We start from the raw sequence: 15,197 nt of genomic DNA on the forward strand, positions 1-15,197 counted from the left end.
ATCATTATAAAACATATATGCTATTTGATAAAATTTTAATTCATTGTGATAGGAAATACTTGTAAGACAGCAATACTTCTCTTCCATTTGCAACACTAATTACTCCTAAATATAATCCAGTTTATCACAAAATAAAAATGCAGTTTATCACATTCAAAAGTACTTGCATGTGTAGATTATTATATAACAGTTATGTCACAGTGCTGGTAGTATGTACATTCAAGCTCAAAGTAAAATGCCAACTAAATGCTACTCAAAGATATAAACTAAAAGGTACTCAACATACAAAATATACTCAAAACTTTAGCCTATACAGAATTTTTCCATATATACTCTAATTCTTAAATACCTTAAATATTCTCCTTTCCTAATTTATTTAAAAGTATTAAAATTTTTATTTAAAAATAATATTTGGCTTTATACCAGAGGAGTAAAAAAATGTTTGTATACCTGGTATTCCAGTTTTGCTAGTAGAAGTCTTTGTTCCACTCTGAGTGGCGCTACCCCCAGGGGATAAACTTTCTACAGGGTATGTAGTCCCTAAAGTCTCCAGCTCTCCTCGGTTTGAAGAAAACACCAAGTCCAGAGACGGCAGCTTTAGCATGCACTCTACTCTTGATACTGGTAAACAGCTAAACTTGATCTGTGAGGGCTAAAAACAGCAGAAAGCCAAAAACAGTTCTTTAAGAAGTGATGGTTAAAAAAAATTATATAGAAAATATTATATATAAATATATTATAAAGGTTTCATTTTCATTTCCGTCCACATACACCAAATTTATCACATTTACTCAACTGACACTTAAAAAGCTTTTGTGTTCAATGTCCCAGATTTTTCTTTTTTTCCCATGATTAAGTAGACTTTATCTCAGGATGCAAGGATAGTTCCACATATACAGATCAACCAACATAATACAACACATCCACAGAAAGAAAGATAGAGAACCATATACTAATTTCACAGATGTACAAAGAGTATTTGATGAAGTTCAACATTCCTTCAAGATAAAATCCCTCAAGAATTACAAATAGAAAGCACAAATTTTGGGGTTGATGTGGCATAACAGATTAAACCACTGCTTCTAATACCAGTATCTCACATCAGTGCTGGTTCAAATCCAGGATGCTCTGCTTCCTGCTAATTTGCTTTGGAAGACAGTGGAAGATGGCTCAAGTACTTGAGTCCCTAACACCCATGTGGCAGACCAAGAGGCTGTTTCTAGTTCCTGGCTTCAGCTATTTGGGGAGTGAACCAGAAGGCTGAAGTTCTCTCTTTCTCTCTCTCTCCCCCTCAGTTTCTCTGTTGCTATCACTCTGCCTTTCAAATAAAAATCTTAAAAAAAAAAAAAAAAAAAAAAAAGAGAGCAAATATGTTAACACAATAATAACCATTTATTTCAGATCCATAGCCAATATTATTCTGAATGTGGAAAAAGCTGAAAAATATTTCTTCTAAAATCTGGAACAAGACAAGAATGTTCCATTTCATCATTCTTTTTTTTTTTTTGACAGGCAGAGTGGACAGTGAGAGAGAGAGAGACAGAGAGAAAGGTCTTCCTTTTGCCATTGGTTCACCCTCCAATGGCCGCCGCGGTAGGCGCGCCGCGCTGATCCGATGGCAGGAGCCAGGTACTTATCCTGGTCTCCCATGGGGTGCAGGGCCCAAGGACTTGGGCCATCCTCCACTGCACTCCCTGGCCACAGCAGAGAGCTGGCCTGGAAGAGGGGCAACCGGGACAGGGTCGGTGCCCCGACTGGGACTAGAACCCGGTGTGCCGGCGCCGCAAGGTGGAAGATTAGCCTAGTGAGCCGAGGCGCCGGCCCCATTTCATCATTCTTGTTCAACATAGTTCTGAGCTAGAACAGCTCAGTAAGAGAATGAAATAAAGAGCATTCAAGTAGGAAAGGAGGAATTCAAATTATTTCTGTTTCCAGATGACTTAATTTCACAGGGATAAAAACCTAGATTTCAGTAAAAAAAAAAAAAAAAAAAAAAAAAAACCTTTGAACTGATAAATGAGTTAAATAAATGAGTTTCAGGATGCAAAATCAACCCTCAAAAATCATGAACATTTGTATACACTGATAATGAACTTTCTGAAAACAAAAATGAAGAAAGCAACCCTGATTACAATAGCAACAAACAAAATAGCTAGGAATGAATTTAACCAAGGAAGTGAATGATCTGTACAATAATAATTACAAAAGACTGGTCAAAGTATTTAAAGAGATAAGAAAATGGAAAGAAGTTTCATGGACTGGAAGAATTAATATTATTAAAATATTCTTATTACCAAAAGTAATCAACATATTCAGTGGAACTGAATATCTGATATTTCCCTGAACCAAAATGTTTTAACAAAATGGTATCATTTTTTAAAAGCTATATACTTGGGCCAGCGCCGCGGCTCACTAGGCTAATCCTCCGCCTGCAGCGCAGGCACTCCGGGTTCTAGTCCTGGTTGGGGCGCCGGATTCTGTCCCAGTTGCTCCTTTTCCAGTCTAGCTCTCTGCTGCGGCCCAGGAGTGCAGTGGAGGATGGCCCAAGTGCTTGAGTCCTGTACCCGCATGGGAGACCAGGAGGAAGCACCTGGCTCCTGGCTTCGGATTGGCACAGTGCACCGGCCGTAGCGGCCATTTGGGGGGTGAACCAATGGAAGCAAGACCTTTCTCTCTCTTTCTCTCTTTCTCTCTCACTCTCTAACTCTGCCTGTCAAAAACAAAACAAAACAAAACAAAAAAAACAAAAAAAAAAACTATATACTTGAAGAGCCATCTTTGAGCAATAATTAGACATCTAGATATGTCAGAACCTTAAAAACAGTTGTGATTCTATTTTACTTGTTTATAATCAAGACTTTTAGAAGAGTATTTTTGCTTATACTAAAATATTAAAAAATGTATTAGTGACAAAGGTTTTATAAACCCTCAAGCTCTCATACATTATGTGTTCTATCAGATTTTCAAAAAAGCTAGTACAGAACTCCAATATATCAGATTGAAGCTTTTTTTGTTCAATTTGCTATTACAGAAAATAGCTGGAACAGATGATCATTAGAATTTCTTTTATTCTTGATATTGACAATAAGATTTTAATTGAAGTGGAAACAAGCAGTTTTCAATCAACCCTAATAGATTCAGTCAGATGTTCCCAAAGGCTTACTGATAAGATGGTATTTTACAATAAAATATTAAATAAAACTATATAACTCATGGCAGAAATTCTAACAAAGGTACTACTGTGATTTTACATATCTCAATTAAGCTTTATAGCTGATCAGAAGACAACTACAATGGTAAGAAATAAAGGTACACTAATACAAAAGAGATAAAGGCTTTTTTTTTTTTTTTGATAGATTTATTTATTTATTTGAAAGGCAGAGGTCCAGAGAGCCAGTGGCACAGAGAGAAAGAGAGAGATCTTCCATCCATTGGTTCGCTCCCCAGATGGCTGCAATGGCCGGAACTGCGCTGATCTGAAGCCAGGAGCCAGGAGTTTCTTCTGGGTCTCCCATGCGGGTATAGAGAGCCAGATCAGAAGAGGAGCAGCCAGGACTTGAACCACTGGCACTGCAGGCGGTAGCCTTACATGCTATGCTACAGCATTGCCCCCAGGGGTTTTAATATAGGTACTGTTATGGGGCTGGTGTTGTGGCGTAAGAGATAAGGCTGTTGCCTGTGACACTAGCATCACATATAGGCGGGCTGGTTTGTGTTCCAGCTGCTCCAATTTCAATTCAGCTCCCTGGCGACAGCCTGCAAAAAGTTAGCAGAGGAGGCCAGGTACTGGGGATTCTGTACCCACATGGGAGACTTAGAGGATACTCCTGGCTCTGGCCTTGCCGTAGCCGAGCACTGGCTGCTGTGGCCATCTGGGGAGTGAACCAGCGAATGGAAGATCCCCCTCTCTCTCACTCTGTCTCTTCCTCCCTCTCTCTGGCTGTGTCTTTCAAATAAATAAATAAATTTTTAAAACTTGTTTTTAAATACACACACACACACAGTTATTTTTGCTACAAAAGTATGGGATCTAAATTTTGAAACCAAAAGATCTATGAAACATCCTGGCAGAAAAGTGACTATACACACAACATTATACATATATTTCCCAGAGATGGGAGCAGTCTGCAAGCTATCATGGACATCTAAAGGTCCATGAAGCCAAGATAAAGAAAACTTGAAAGGAAAATAATGTTGAAATCTTTAAATAAATTTAACAAAAATATTTTTTTCTAAAACAAAAAAGAATAAATGAAGTATATCACCTGAACTCGTACATAAACCACAACATCTACAGGGAAGGAAGAGTAAGCAGATGTTGAAGAGGATACTAATGATGTTGTTGATTCTTCCATAGGATCTGGTATTTCAAAATGCCCCATATCTTCATCTTGTGAGCTGACAGCTGTTAAAAATATGTAGTTTTAAGTTTTACTATTAGGTCAAGGGAGAGCTATTTATTAAATGATCTTTATCTCTTATATACTATACAGGTATCAACAGCCAGAAATTTTGCTTCTCTAGTGCATCATTCTATACATCTTTCCCTATTCAACTTCTTGCTCATTCCCCCAAACTCAAATTCATCTTCTGCTATACCAAATATTTTACCAAGAAAATAGTGCTTATACCTTTTGCCTTTGAATCAATTCCAATCTAAGAGACACATGTAGGACTGAAGGGTGTTAATTTTGTCATTAACCAACTGTGGTCCTGAGAAAATCATGTAACCTCACTAGGACTTAGTTTCTCCATTTGTAAATGAGGATTAGATGATCTTGTAAGTTTTTTAGTTCTGTAATTCTTTTTATATTACAATTGAATACATTATACAATAATGTATAATAGAATTTAAAAAGTCTTCTAAGGAGTAGGATGTCAAAATATATGTGATGGGAAAGTATAAGAAGAATGCTTACTTGTATAATTCCTTTCAATTGGTGTAATCGGAATAGTTTCCAGAGCCTTTTCCAGAAAGTCTAGTAGGCAGGGACTAATAACCATTTCTTCGGGCAATGACTGAAGTGCTACCCAGGCATACAACTTGGCTGTTTTTACTCCTCCACTTCCTTTTCCTTTGGCTAGAATATTTATAAGTGTGATGTGCACTTAATGAAATTTAATAAAATGTTCCAATAAAGCATAAGACAATTTAGTGAGAAATCAGAATTATATAAGTCTAATCAGGTGAATCACCTTAAAACTAATACCATATAAGAAAGCAATAAATATAGGTTGATAGAAATAATACATTAATATTTGAATATAAAGATGATTATTGATGTATAATACAATGGTTACTCCTATTTGCTCTAGATTACAAATCTGGATCCAATTTTTCAAATTATAATTTGTAAAATCTCTCATTAGCATTCATACTTTCATCTATTTAAGAAGATACAAAGAACTCTAACAATATTTAGTGCAAGTAGACAACACATCATTCTTTTCAGGTAGTCCATAGGCTAAGCTTACACATTTTTGTAATGCTTCCCTATGTGGGATGCCATCTTCCTTTTCTTCTATTATCTTCCTTTTCTTCTAGTTATCCAAATTTGGCTTAGGTATATAACATTTACTAGTTATATAAAAACAGGAAAATGTTCAACTCCTTTGAGCCTTAATGTTCATCATTTATAAAATGGGATAATACCTGCCTTGTGCTTAATGGATATAGATGTATCTTTTCAATCAAAAAGTGATATAAAAATATTAGGCATTATTGGGGTGGGCATTGTAGTGTGGCAACTTAAGCCACTGACCATAATGCCAGCATCCCATATGAGTGCTGATTCGAGTCCTAGCTGCTCTACTTCTGATGCAGCTCCCTGCTAATGTACCTGGGGAAAGCAGTAGAATATGGCCTAAGTGCTTGGGCCCCTTCCACCCATGTGGGAGACCCAGCTGGAGTTCTAGGCTCCTGGCCATTGCGGCCTTTGAGAGTGACCAGTAGATGGAAGATCTCTCTCTCTCTAACTCTGTCCTTCAAATAAATAAGTAAATTTCTATTAAAATATTACATTTTTCATCAGGATTAATATTTTTAAAGACATATACATCAAGTTCTATCACACAAATGGTATTTTTTTTTCAAATAATTGTTGTCTAGCCTGATATTCCTTTCGTTGGAAATGCTACCATCTATGTAAGGTATCACTCATGGACTGTGGCAGCCAGATTCTAAGACAGCTTCAAATATTCCTTTCCTCCTGGTATTCATGCCCCTGTGCAGGTCCTCCTTACAATGACTTGAATGATCAGTAAGACACAGTGGGAGTGATGGTGTACAACTTTTGAGGCCAAGGCATAAATGATACTGTGTTTCATCTACACACATTTGGGTCACTTCTGTTGAGGGATGTCAATTGCCATGTTATGAAAACAAATCCACACAAGGTAGGACTGAGGCATCTACTAGCCAGCCACATGTTTGGGACATGGTGAAAGCAGATTTTTCAGTCCCAGTCAAGTACTTGGATGATGGCAGCCTTAGACAACATATTGACTGCAACCTCACGAAAGACCATAGTTACATCTATCAAGCCAAACTGCTCCTGCATTTCTGATAAAAAATTGCTGTAGTGGAGGTTATAAGCCACTAAGGTTTTAGTATTCTTTTATGAAATAATAGATAATAAAGAAATGTGATTAAACCCAATGTATTCTGTCTTAAATATGTAAGTTTGATGGTAAGCTTCCAAATTTTGACTACCTAAGTTACTCTTTTCTAAATGTACATTGACTTAAAATGTAATTAAGTAAACTATTTAGTATACAAGGCTTAATAACTGATATTCAAAAGTAACAGCAATTTGATAAACAGCCAAAAATAGTTGGCCCACACTTCTACATAGGAATTTTGCATAGTCATTATTGACAAGCCTAGGTCTTTTTTTCTAAACACGTGAATCCGAAAGTCTCAATAGAGCAAGTAGGTGATGATTAAAAATTAAGTAAAGAAAATAAATGTCAAAAAATAGAGTATATTCTTCAATACCTGAGGGAATAGGTGGGGGTTGGGGAGGAAGTAAGGTGTTAGTCTTGTTCTGGACAGTGCAAGGTAAAGGAGGAGAAGGAGGAGATGTTGCACTATCTTTCATACCATACAGCTTGGACTCTTTGGAAAGTGTTCTTGGCAAGGAAGATCCTCTGGAGGCATTAGGTGATTCGGTCTTTAGGGTCTTGGAATTGTAATGCAACTGTATTGAAACAAATAAGCTTTCAAAATTATATTGCACAGATGAGGAAAACTAAGAAATATAGAAAAATGTAGAAAGAATACGAGGGCAGGAATCAGAAGACTGAGTTCTAGCTTTTACAAGTTAACTTTGTGATCCTGGGAATACTGTTTGCCTTTTCCATTTTTAAAATTAAAAAGATAGAGGCTAGTGTTCTGGTGCAGTAGGTTAAGCTGCTGCTTGTGGGACCACTGCCCCACATTGCAGTGTTGGTTTGGAGTCCCAGCTATTCCACTTCTGATCCAATTTCATGCTAATGAGTCTGGGAAGACAAATGAACATGGCCTAAATACTTGGGACCCTGCCATTCATATGGGAGACCAAGACAGAGTTCCAGGCTCCTGGTTTTGGCCTGGCCCAGACCTGGCTGTTGTAGCCGTATGAGGAGTGAACCAGTGGATGGAAGATATTTCTCTCTTGTTCTTATGCTTTCTCTGGCTTTCAAATTAATAATTCTTAAAATAAAAAGTTAATTTCAGGTTCTCTTAAAAGTTCTTTCTAGCTTAATAGTCAAGAATTTAAAAATTCTAGTCTCTAAAGAAATAGCTGTTTAATGAATTTTCCCTAAAGTTTAGTGAGTATGCTTAAAATTTAATGTATAAAAATGAAAACGAACTTCTTTCTGCCAAGCTTTCATAGCAATTCCTATTTAGAGGAAGTGGCAACTTGCAATTTAGATGTTCTTATGTTCAGAATATGGCTATGTTAGACAAAAAAAGGCAGAAAGGCTCATTTTTAATATAATGAGCAAAAGAACATGTATGAGAGAAAATAAACACTACTACTAATAGTCTAATTTCTTAAACTACCCAGTTACATTTTTTTTTTACCTTTACATCAACTCCAGGAATGTAAAATACTGTTGTCTCTAAGTCACTTGGCTTTGTCTGTAGAGATGATGGCACTTTCTTGCCAGTCATTAAATGGGTGGTGGAAGCATAATTAGTTTGAAACTTCTTCTTTTTTGAGGGAGAATCTTGATCTAAGCTCCTGGAACTTCGATCATAACTCCTATGAAGAGAAAAATATCTCTTTTAAAAGGACACACCACACTTGTCTCATCTTTTATTTAAAAGCAAACTTTTATTTACACAGTAAGTGGAATGTAATACTTTATCTTAAAAAGTTGGAAAAGTAAAGCTCATTAGTATCTCTAGTTATCCTAGTTAATGCTTTGCACAAGTGATAGCAATGCTGTTTGCCTCACAACAACATAGGGTAGTTATTCTCTCCTAAGGTCATGATCATTTCAACTAAACATATTAGATTGAACCATATGAAACTCTCCTTTATATAGGTAAAAACTTTATCAATTATTTTGTATTATTACATTTAAATAAAAAATAAGCTAAAAGTCATTCTTTTGTATCATCCTATTACATTTTTAAAGAGAGTTTGATATTTAAAGTTCCTTATTTTCTCTATTTTATAGAAGTTGCATTAGACAAAGAGACCATTTTAAGTTTCTTTTATTGTAGAAAAATTCAAACATAGAAAGCCAACAGAATGATAAGATGAGCCTCTATGTGCCCACTAACCAACTCTAACAAGTGTCAGCAGCTGGTGGCCACTCTTGGACTATCTACATCTCCATCCACTAATATTTGTTTTACAGTTCACTTTTAGATTAGGAAAGAAAAGCAAAACAAAAAAATGAAAAAAAAAAAGTTAAACCTGCTTATGTTATCATTTACTTAATGATGAAAACAAATGGTAAAGTTGAAAATATATCTTGAATATATGCCTCAGTCTGCTGAGGCATCTCTGTGCAACTATCTCCTGATCATTATTTCTTTATGAAATCATCAAAGTTATAAATAATCCAGATACCTCTGAATGTTGCACTGTTCCTTGAAATAGAAACATGCCAATTCAAGGATAAAGACTAAGAAAGTCATGCTTGCTGGAAAGAGAAATCTAAAGATACAACTTTTAAGTAACAAATTTCCACTCTAAATCAGATATCCATTTCTAGCAGCTGGAAAATACTTTGCACTTGTTTAAAGATACTGTATATTATGTAAATAACCACTTGACTATTATAATTGTAATCATCTACTTTTTAAATTTGCACTTTGGTATCTGGAGAGGGGAAAGTTTACTATAATTCAGTGAAATAAGAATAGCATTTCTAACAGACAAAACTACTTAAATTGTTTTTCAATCAATTTTCTTACCTTCTCAAACTTATATCATCATGTTCTTGTAAAAGGGTTGTTGGATGGAGTACACATTTCCCACTATCAATTTCAACTCGTATATCAAGTTCAAAGTCAATATTTCTCTCTGTAGCTGTGCCACTAAGACTTCGGTTGACAGGTGTAGTTGGCCAGCGTTCTGTAAATAGCTGATGAACAGCAGCAAAGCCTGTTGCTTTCTTACGAGATGTATGTCTACAGAAAGAACAATGGATCATTACATTGTAGTAAAATGAAAGTCTTTTTAACAAACTATTTTCCAACATGCTGTGTGAGAAATAGTTTGTAAGTAAATATTACTGTTTCATAAATTCACTCCTATTACTCAAGTAGTTCATACTAATTGGTTTTTCTTAAGTTTTTTTTTTAAAAAAAACTTTTTAAAGATCTGTTTTTTATTTATTTGAAAGGCAGAATTACAGAGAGAAATCTTCCAACTGCTGGTTCATTCCCCAAATAGCTGCAACAGCTGGAGCTGTGCCAGGCCTAACCCAGGTGCCTGTAGCTTCTTCCAGGGCTCCCACATGGGTGGCAGGGACCCAAGCATTTGCTGCTTTCCCAGGCACATCAGCATGAAGCTATATTGGAAGCACAGCAGCTGGGTCTAGAATTGATGCCCAAATAGGATGCTGGCATTGAAGTGGCAGCTTAACCTGCTACACCACAGCACCAGCCCATTTTTCTTAAGTTTAATAAAGTCACATTTTTATTTAATAATTATGGAGCAAGAAACTATTATATATCAAGCAATGTGCTAGGTGATGAAGACAAGTGTAATCACTGCTGTTTGGAAGATTCAATATCAGTGTATGAATGACATTCTCTATGTTGGAAGAGATTTCATTTTCTCAAATTATGAAATTTAAATACTACTTTGCAGATTTTATTAAAAGTCAGACACACAGGGGCTGGTTCTGTGCCATAGTAGGTTAATCTTCCGGCTGCAGCGCCAGCATCCCATACAAGTGTCAGTTCATCTTCCGGCTGCTCATCTCCTGATTGAACTCTGCTGATGGCCTGGGAAAGCAGTGGACAATGGCCAAAATGCTTGGGTGCCTGAACCCATGTAGGGGACAGGGAAAAAGCTCCTGGCTCCTGACTGTTCCAGCTCCAGCTGTTGCAGCCATTTGGGGAGTGAATCAGTGGATGGAAGACCTTTCTTTCTGTCTTTCCCTCTCTCTGTCTGTGACTCTGCTTCTCAAATAAATAAATAAATAAATAAAAATAAATGAATGAATAAAAAGAAGTCAGACACATAGGGAAAGAAAGAAAAATAACACCATATGCTCTTTAACAAATGGTATTGGTAAAAACTGGATAGTCACTTGCAATAGAGTGAATTTGGACCCTTAAGTCACACTATGCGACCCCCAAAATAAAAACAGATTAAAGACTTAAATGGTAAGACTAGGAACTATAAAACTTGTAGAAGAAAACATAAATATAGGGAAAAAGCTACATTACATTGGTCTTAGCAGTCGTTTCATGGATATGACACTGCAGCCAGACAACAAAAACAAAAATACTTAATAGAACTACTCAAACTAAAAAAACTTCAGTGGAGCAAAGGAAACAATCAACAGTGAAAAGACAACCCGCAGGATGGGAGAAAATATTTTTAAACCATATATCTAACAAAGGGCTAATTTTCAAAATACATAAGGAACTCTTACAACTCAATAGCTTAAAAACCTAGTAATCCCACTTAAAAATGTGTTAGACTTCAGACATAAATATTAGCCAACAGGTATGTGAAACGGTGCTCAGTTTCACCAATCATCAGAGAAATGCAAATCAAAAATACAGTGACCAATCACCTTATCTCTGTCAGGATGACTATTATATCACACATACACACACACATACACACACACACCACACAACTGTTGGTAAAGGTGTGACGAAATTGGAACTGTTTTACACTGTTGTTAAGAATATAAAATGGAAAAAAAAGAATATAAAATGGGACAATTACTAGGGAAAGCAGTATGGAGTTGCTTAAACAATTATAAATAGAACTACCATATAATCCAGCAATACCACCTCAGAGTATTTAATCCAAAGAACTGAAATCAGCATCTCAAACAGGTTCATTACAACATATTTCACAATAGCCAAGATGTAGAAACAATCTCAATGTCTAGCAACAGATGAATGGATTTTAAAAATGTGATATACATACATACATACAACAGAGTATTATTCAGAAGGAGAAATATCGCACGTATCTACTTGCATGAAATATCTAAAACAGTCAAACCCATGGAGGAGAAGAATAGAATAGGGGTTGCCAGGAGTTGGAAAGAGGGAGATTTAGGGTGTTGCTAGTCAACAGGTATAGTTTTAATTATACAAGATGAGAAAATTCTAGGGCTATGCTGTACAAAAAAGTACCCATAAATGTATTATTCACTTAAAAGTCTGTTAGGAAGGCAGTGCAAAGTGTTCTTACTAAAATAAAATTTAAAAAATTTTAAAAATCAAAATGTATACCTGAAAAAGATAGTTACACTAACTTAACATACATTATATCTCAATAAAACTAACAAAAATATTTTTTAAAAAGGGAAATGTAGGGGCTGGCATTGTGGTATAGGTATAAAGCTGTTGCCTGTGACACAAGCATCCAATATGGGCACCTATTTGAATCCTGACTGCTCCACTTCAATCCAGTGCCCTGCTAATGGCCTGGGAAAGGAAGCAGAAGATGGCCCACGTGCTTGGGCCTCTACACCCATGTGGGAGACCCAGATGAAGCTCCTGGCTTTGGCCTGGATTAGCCTCAGCCATTGTGACCACTTGGGGAGTGAATTAGCAAATAGAAGATCTCTCTTTCTCTCTCTCTGTAACTTTTGACTTTCAAATTAAAAATTCTTTTAAAAAAAGAAATGTAAAACATAAAAGGAAAGAGTCATAGATCAGTTGAATAGGAGAGCAAATATCTGAATTCTATGGTTACCATTAAAGAGAAAAGCTAAAGGGAAGAATTTATCCAAATAAATATAAAATAACTTTCCTATAATCAAGTTTGAAATTTATGTTTAAAAAATACTAAAACATCTAGAAAAACTGCTTAGAAAAGACTGAAACTTTGACACATCACTTCAAAATTAAAGAACAAAAAAATAAAAAGACCCTAAAAACTTCCAGATAGAAAACAGACTATAATCACCCAAATAAAAAAGGTCAAATTTACAGAATTAAAAAGGATTCCAACTAACATAGGCTAAATATTGATGGTGGAAGAAATGGAGCAATTTTTATTATTTAGATGAAAATTCTGTACCCAACCAAATAGCCAGTCAGATATGAGAACAGTGAATTACTTTAGACATGAAATGAATGAATAAAGGAGATCTACATAACAACTTTTCTTAGAAAGTTATTTGAGCATATACTCTAGAATACAAAATCAAAAATATGCAGAAACACAGCATTCAGGATGTAGTGGTCTAAGGAAAGGAGGAAAGAATCCCTATAACTTAGAATGCAGAACACTGAAGATGGGAATAGACCAACTTTACTCTTGTGTTCAGCCAATTTTTCAGTAATACTATTATCAGAAACTCTTACTATTACTGTCATTTCTTCATGTGAATGTAGTTTAAGCATATCAGTTCCAAAGTTCCTCACAGATCTTTTTGAGGGCATATATTGAACAAGTTTTCAAATATATCCTTTATTTCATTAACACTATCTCATCTTACTTTTTTCTTCCAAGAAACCAGTTGGAATCTTTCATCTATTGCTAACCACCTTCCCTTTATACTTTTCTTTACTGTACTTTTTTTTTTAAAGATTTATTTATTTATTTGAAAGTTACACAGAGAGAGGAGAGGCAGAGAGAGAGAGAGAGAGAGAGAGAGAGAGGTCTTCCATCCAATGGTCTACTCCCCAATTGGCCACAACGGCTGGAGCTGTGCTGATCCAAAGTCAGGAGCTGGAAGCCTCTTCCGGGTCTCCCACACAGGTGCAGGGGCCCAAGGACTTCTACTGCTTTCCCAGACCATAGCAGAGAGTTGGATTGGAAGTAGAGCAGCCAGGTCTTGAACCGGCGCCCATATGGGATGCCGGCGCTTCAGGCCAGGGCGTTAACTGGCCCCAACAATCTGCTATTTTTAATGGCAGGAAAATCACAATTCTCTGCTTTAAATCATAGCCACATCTTTCTTTCCATCCTCCTGATAGATATTATCTTAGATAATTCATCAAAATTATGTGATTTGAATAAACTAATTTAAATTTTTTAAAAAAGAATATTACTGTCACATGGAGCTAGATTACATTAGTAAGCCATGGGTATGTATCTTAGTTTTCCTCAAGCTAGGCATTCATTAAAAGACTTTTTTATAGGGGCCAGCAGTGTGGTACAGCAGGTTAAGTCACTGGCTGTGACATCAGCATCCTCAGTTGGAGTGCCAGTTTGAGTACCAGCCAATTTTGCTCCTGCTAATGTGCCCAGGAAGGCAGTAAAACACGGTCCAAGTGCTTATTAGGCCCTTGCCATTCATGAGGGATACTTGGATGGAATTCCAGGATGCTGGCTCTGGCCTGGCCCAGTTCTGGCTGTTGTGGCCATTCAGGGAACAATTCAGTGGATGAAAGATCTCCCTCTCTCACTCTGCATTTCAAATAAACAAGTAAAATATTTTTAAATACTTTTTTTTGTAAACATGAAGTTTGATATAACACTTTGGGCTCAGTTGTAGATTGTGAAATCATACCAAAAGATCTCAAAATAAACAGGTTACTCACGAGGGTTTCCTGTAAATATAAAATCTTTCCCTCTCTCGGTCTTCATCCTTTTCATCCTTCTCAGAATCCTCACTTGTAGAAGACAAACTGTCATCCCGCCGGCCCTCCTCGGTTTGGAAAGGAATGCCTGGTGAAAAGCCTCCTGGAGTCTTGGGAGAACTGAACACTGAACATGAACCTTCACTATTTGATGAGAAATGGGATGGACCTTCAACAGTTACTGACAAAAGGTCCAACTCTGTCTCCTCTGGAAACTGTTAAAAAAAAAAAAAACACAAATCAGGTATTTAAATCCCTTCTCAATTGCAAAGAGAAAAAATATATATAAGTTTAAACACCTAAAAAATTCTGAGTTGAATTTCCTCACTCTGAACTGAAAGACTTATGAACAAATGAAATGGCACACCAAGAAAGGAAGCTGAGAGAGTCACAGTACGGACACACTAAAAATCATAGTGAAATTTTACTTTATATAAACACATATCATATTAGTACACACTATAATTCTTTACAGCAGATGACAATCATGTGGAAACACCAGAAACATGATCAACTGTACACCAGAAATGGCCGAGGCAATTAGTGATAGAAGAGCATGCAGCGTCAGTTCAGATACATTGCTATCTCATCATGCTTGGAGATGCCTTTTGTGCATGCATGATTCTTAAAATGGCTCCTCACTGGTCAAGAGAAGATTTGTAAGCAGCTGGGTAAAAAAATAATGTATCAAGAATGTTGTATTTTAAGCCAAACTGTCTGCATAAACACCATGTGACTAGTTTGGAATTTCAATAGGAGGCCAAAAAAACACCAAAGCTTCCTAGGATGTAATTTCAATTCCTAGCTTTCCAAGCTGCTTGAGTATCACTTGAGAATGATAAGCCTAAAGTATAATGTGCAAAGCAATGCAATTTAATGTTAAAAGTTACTAGTAATTACATAGTTTTAAACATTTGGGGTGGTCTTCTGGCTTGGTAGTTAGGCCAGAAGCTGGGACTCCCATCTC

The 15,197-nt window shown here is 36.3% G+C and overlaps 1 protein-coding gene across 8 annotated transcripts in view; it reads right to left on the bottom strand.

The window, feature by feature from the left end:
• Positions 1–15,197, bottom strand: part of BLTP1 (bridge-like lipid transfer protein family member 1) — a 239,607-nt gene that overhangs the window by 25,969 nt on the left and 198,441 nt on the right. For all 8 annotated transcript variants that reach the window (XM_062199676.1, XM_062199670.1, XM_062199672.1 and 5 more), the window contains 7 exons: positions 14,192–14,445; positions 9,416–9,631; positions 8,069–8,249; positions 7,103–7,199; positions 4,920–5,081; positions 4,266–4,405; positions 451–652 (listed from right to left, as the gene is read on the bottom strand). In XM_062199676.1, the coding sequence (XP_062055660.1) occupies positions 451–652; positions 4,266–4,405; positions 4,920–5,081; positions 7,103–7,199; positions 8,069–8,249; positions 9,416–9,631; positions 14,192–14,445 (1,252 nt within the window). The remainder of the gene's footprint in view (positions 1–450; positions 653–4,265; positions 4,406–4,919; positions 5,082–7,102; positions 7,200–8,068; positions 8,250–9,415; positions 9,632–14,191; positions 14,446–15,197) is intronic.

Source organism: Lepus europaeus, chromosome 8, assembly GCF_033115175.1.
Source record: "Lepus europaeus isolate LE1 chromosome 8, mLepTim1.pri, whole genome shotgun sequence".
Lineage (NCBI taxonomy): Eukaryota > Metazoa > Chordata > Mammalia > Lagomorpha > Leporidae > Lepus > Lepus europaeus.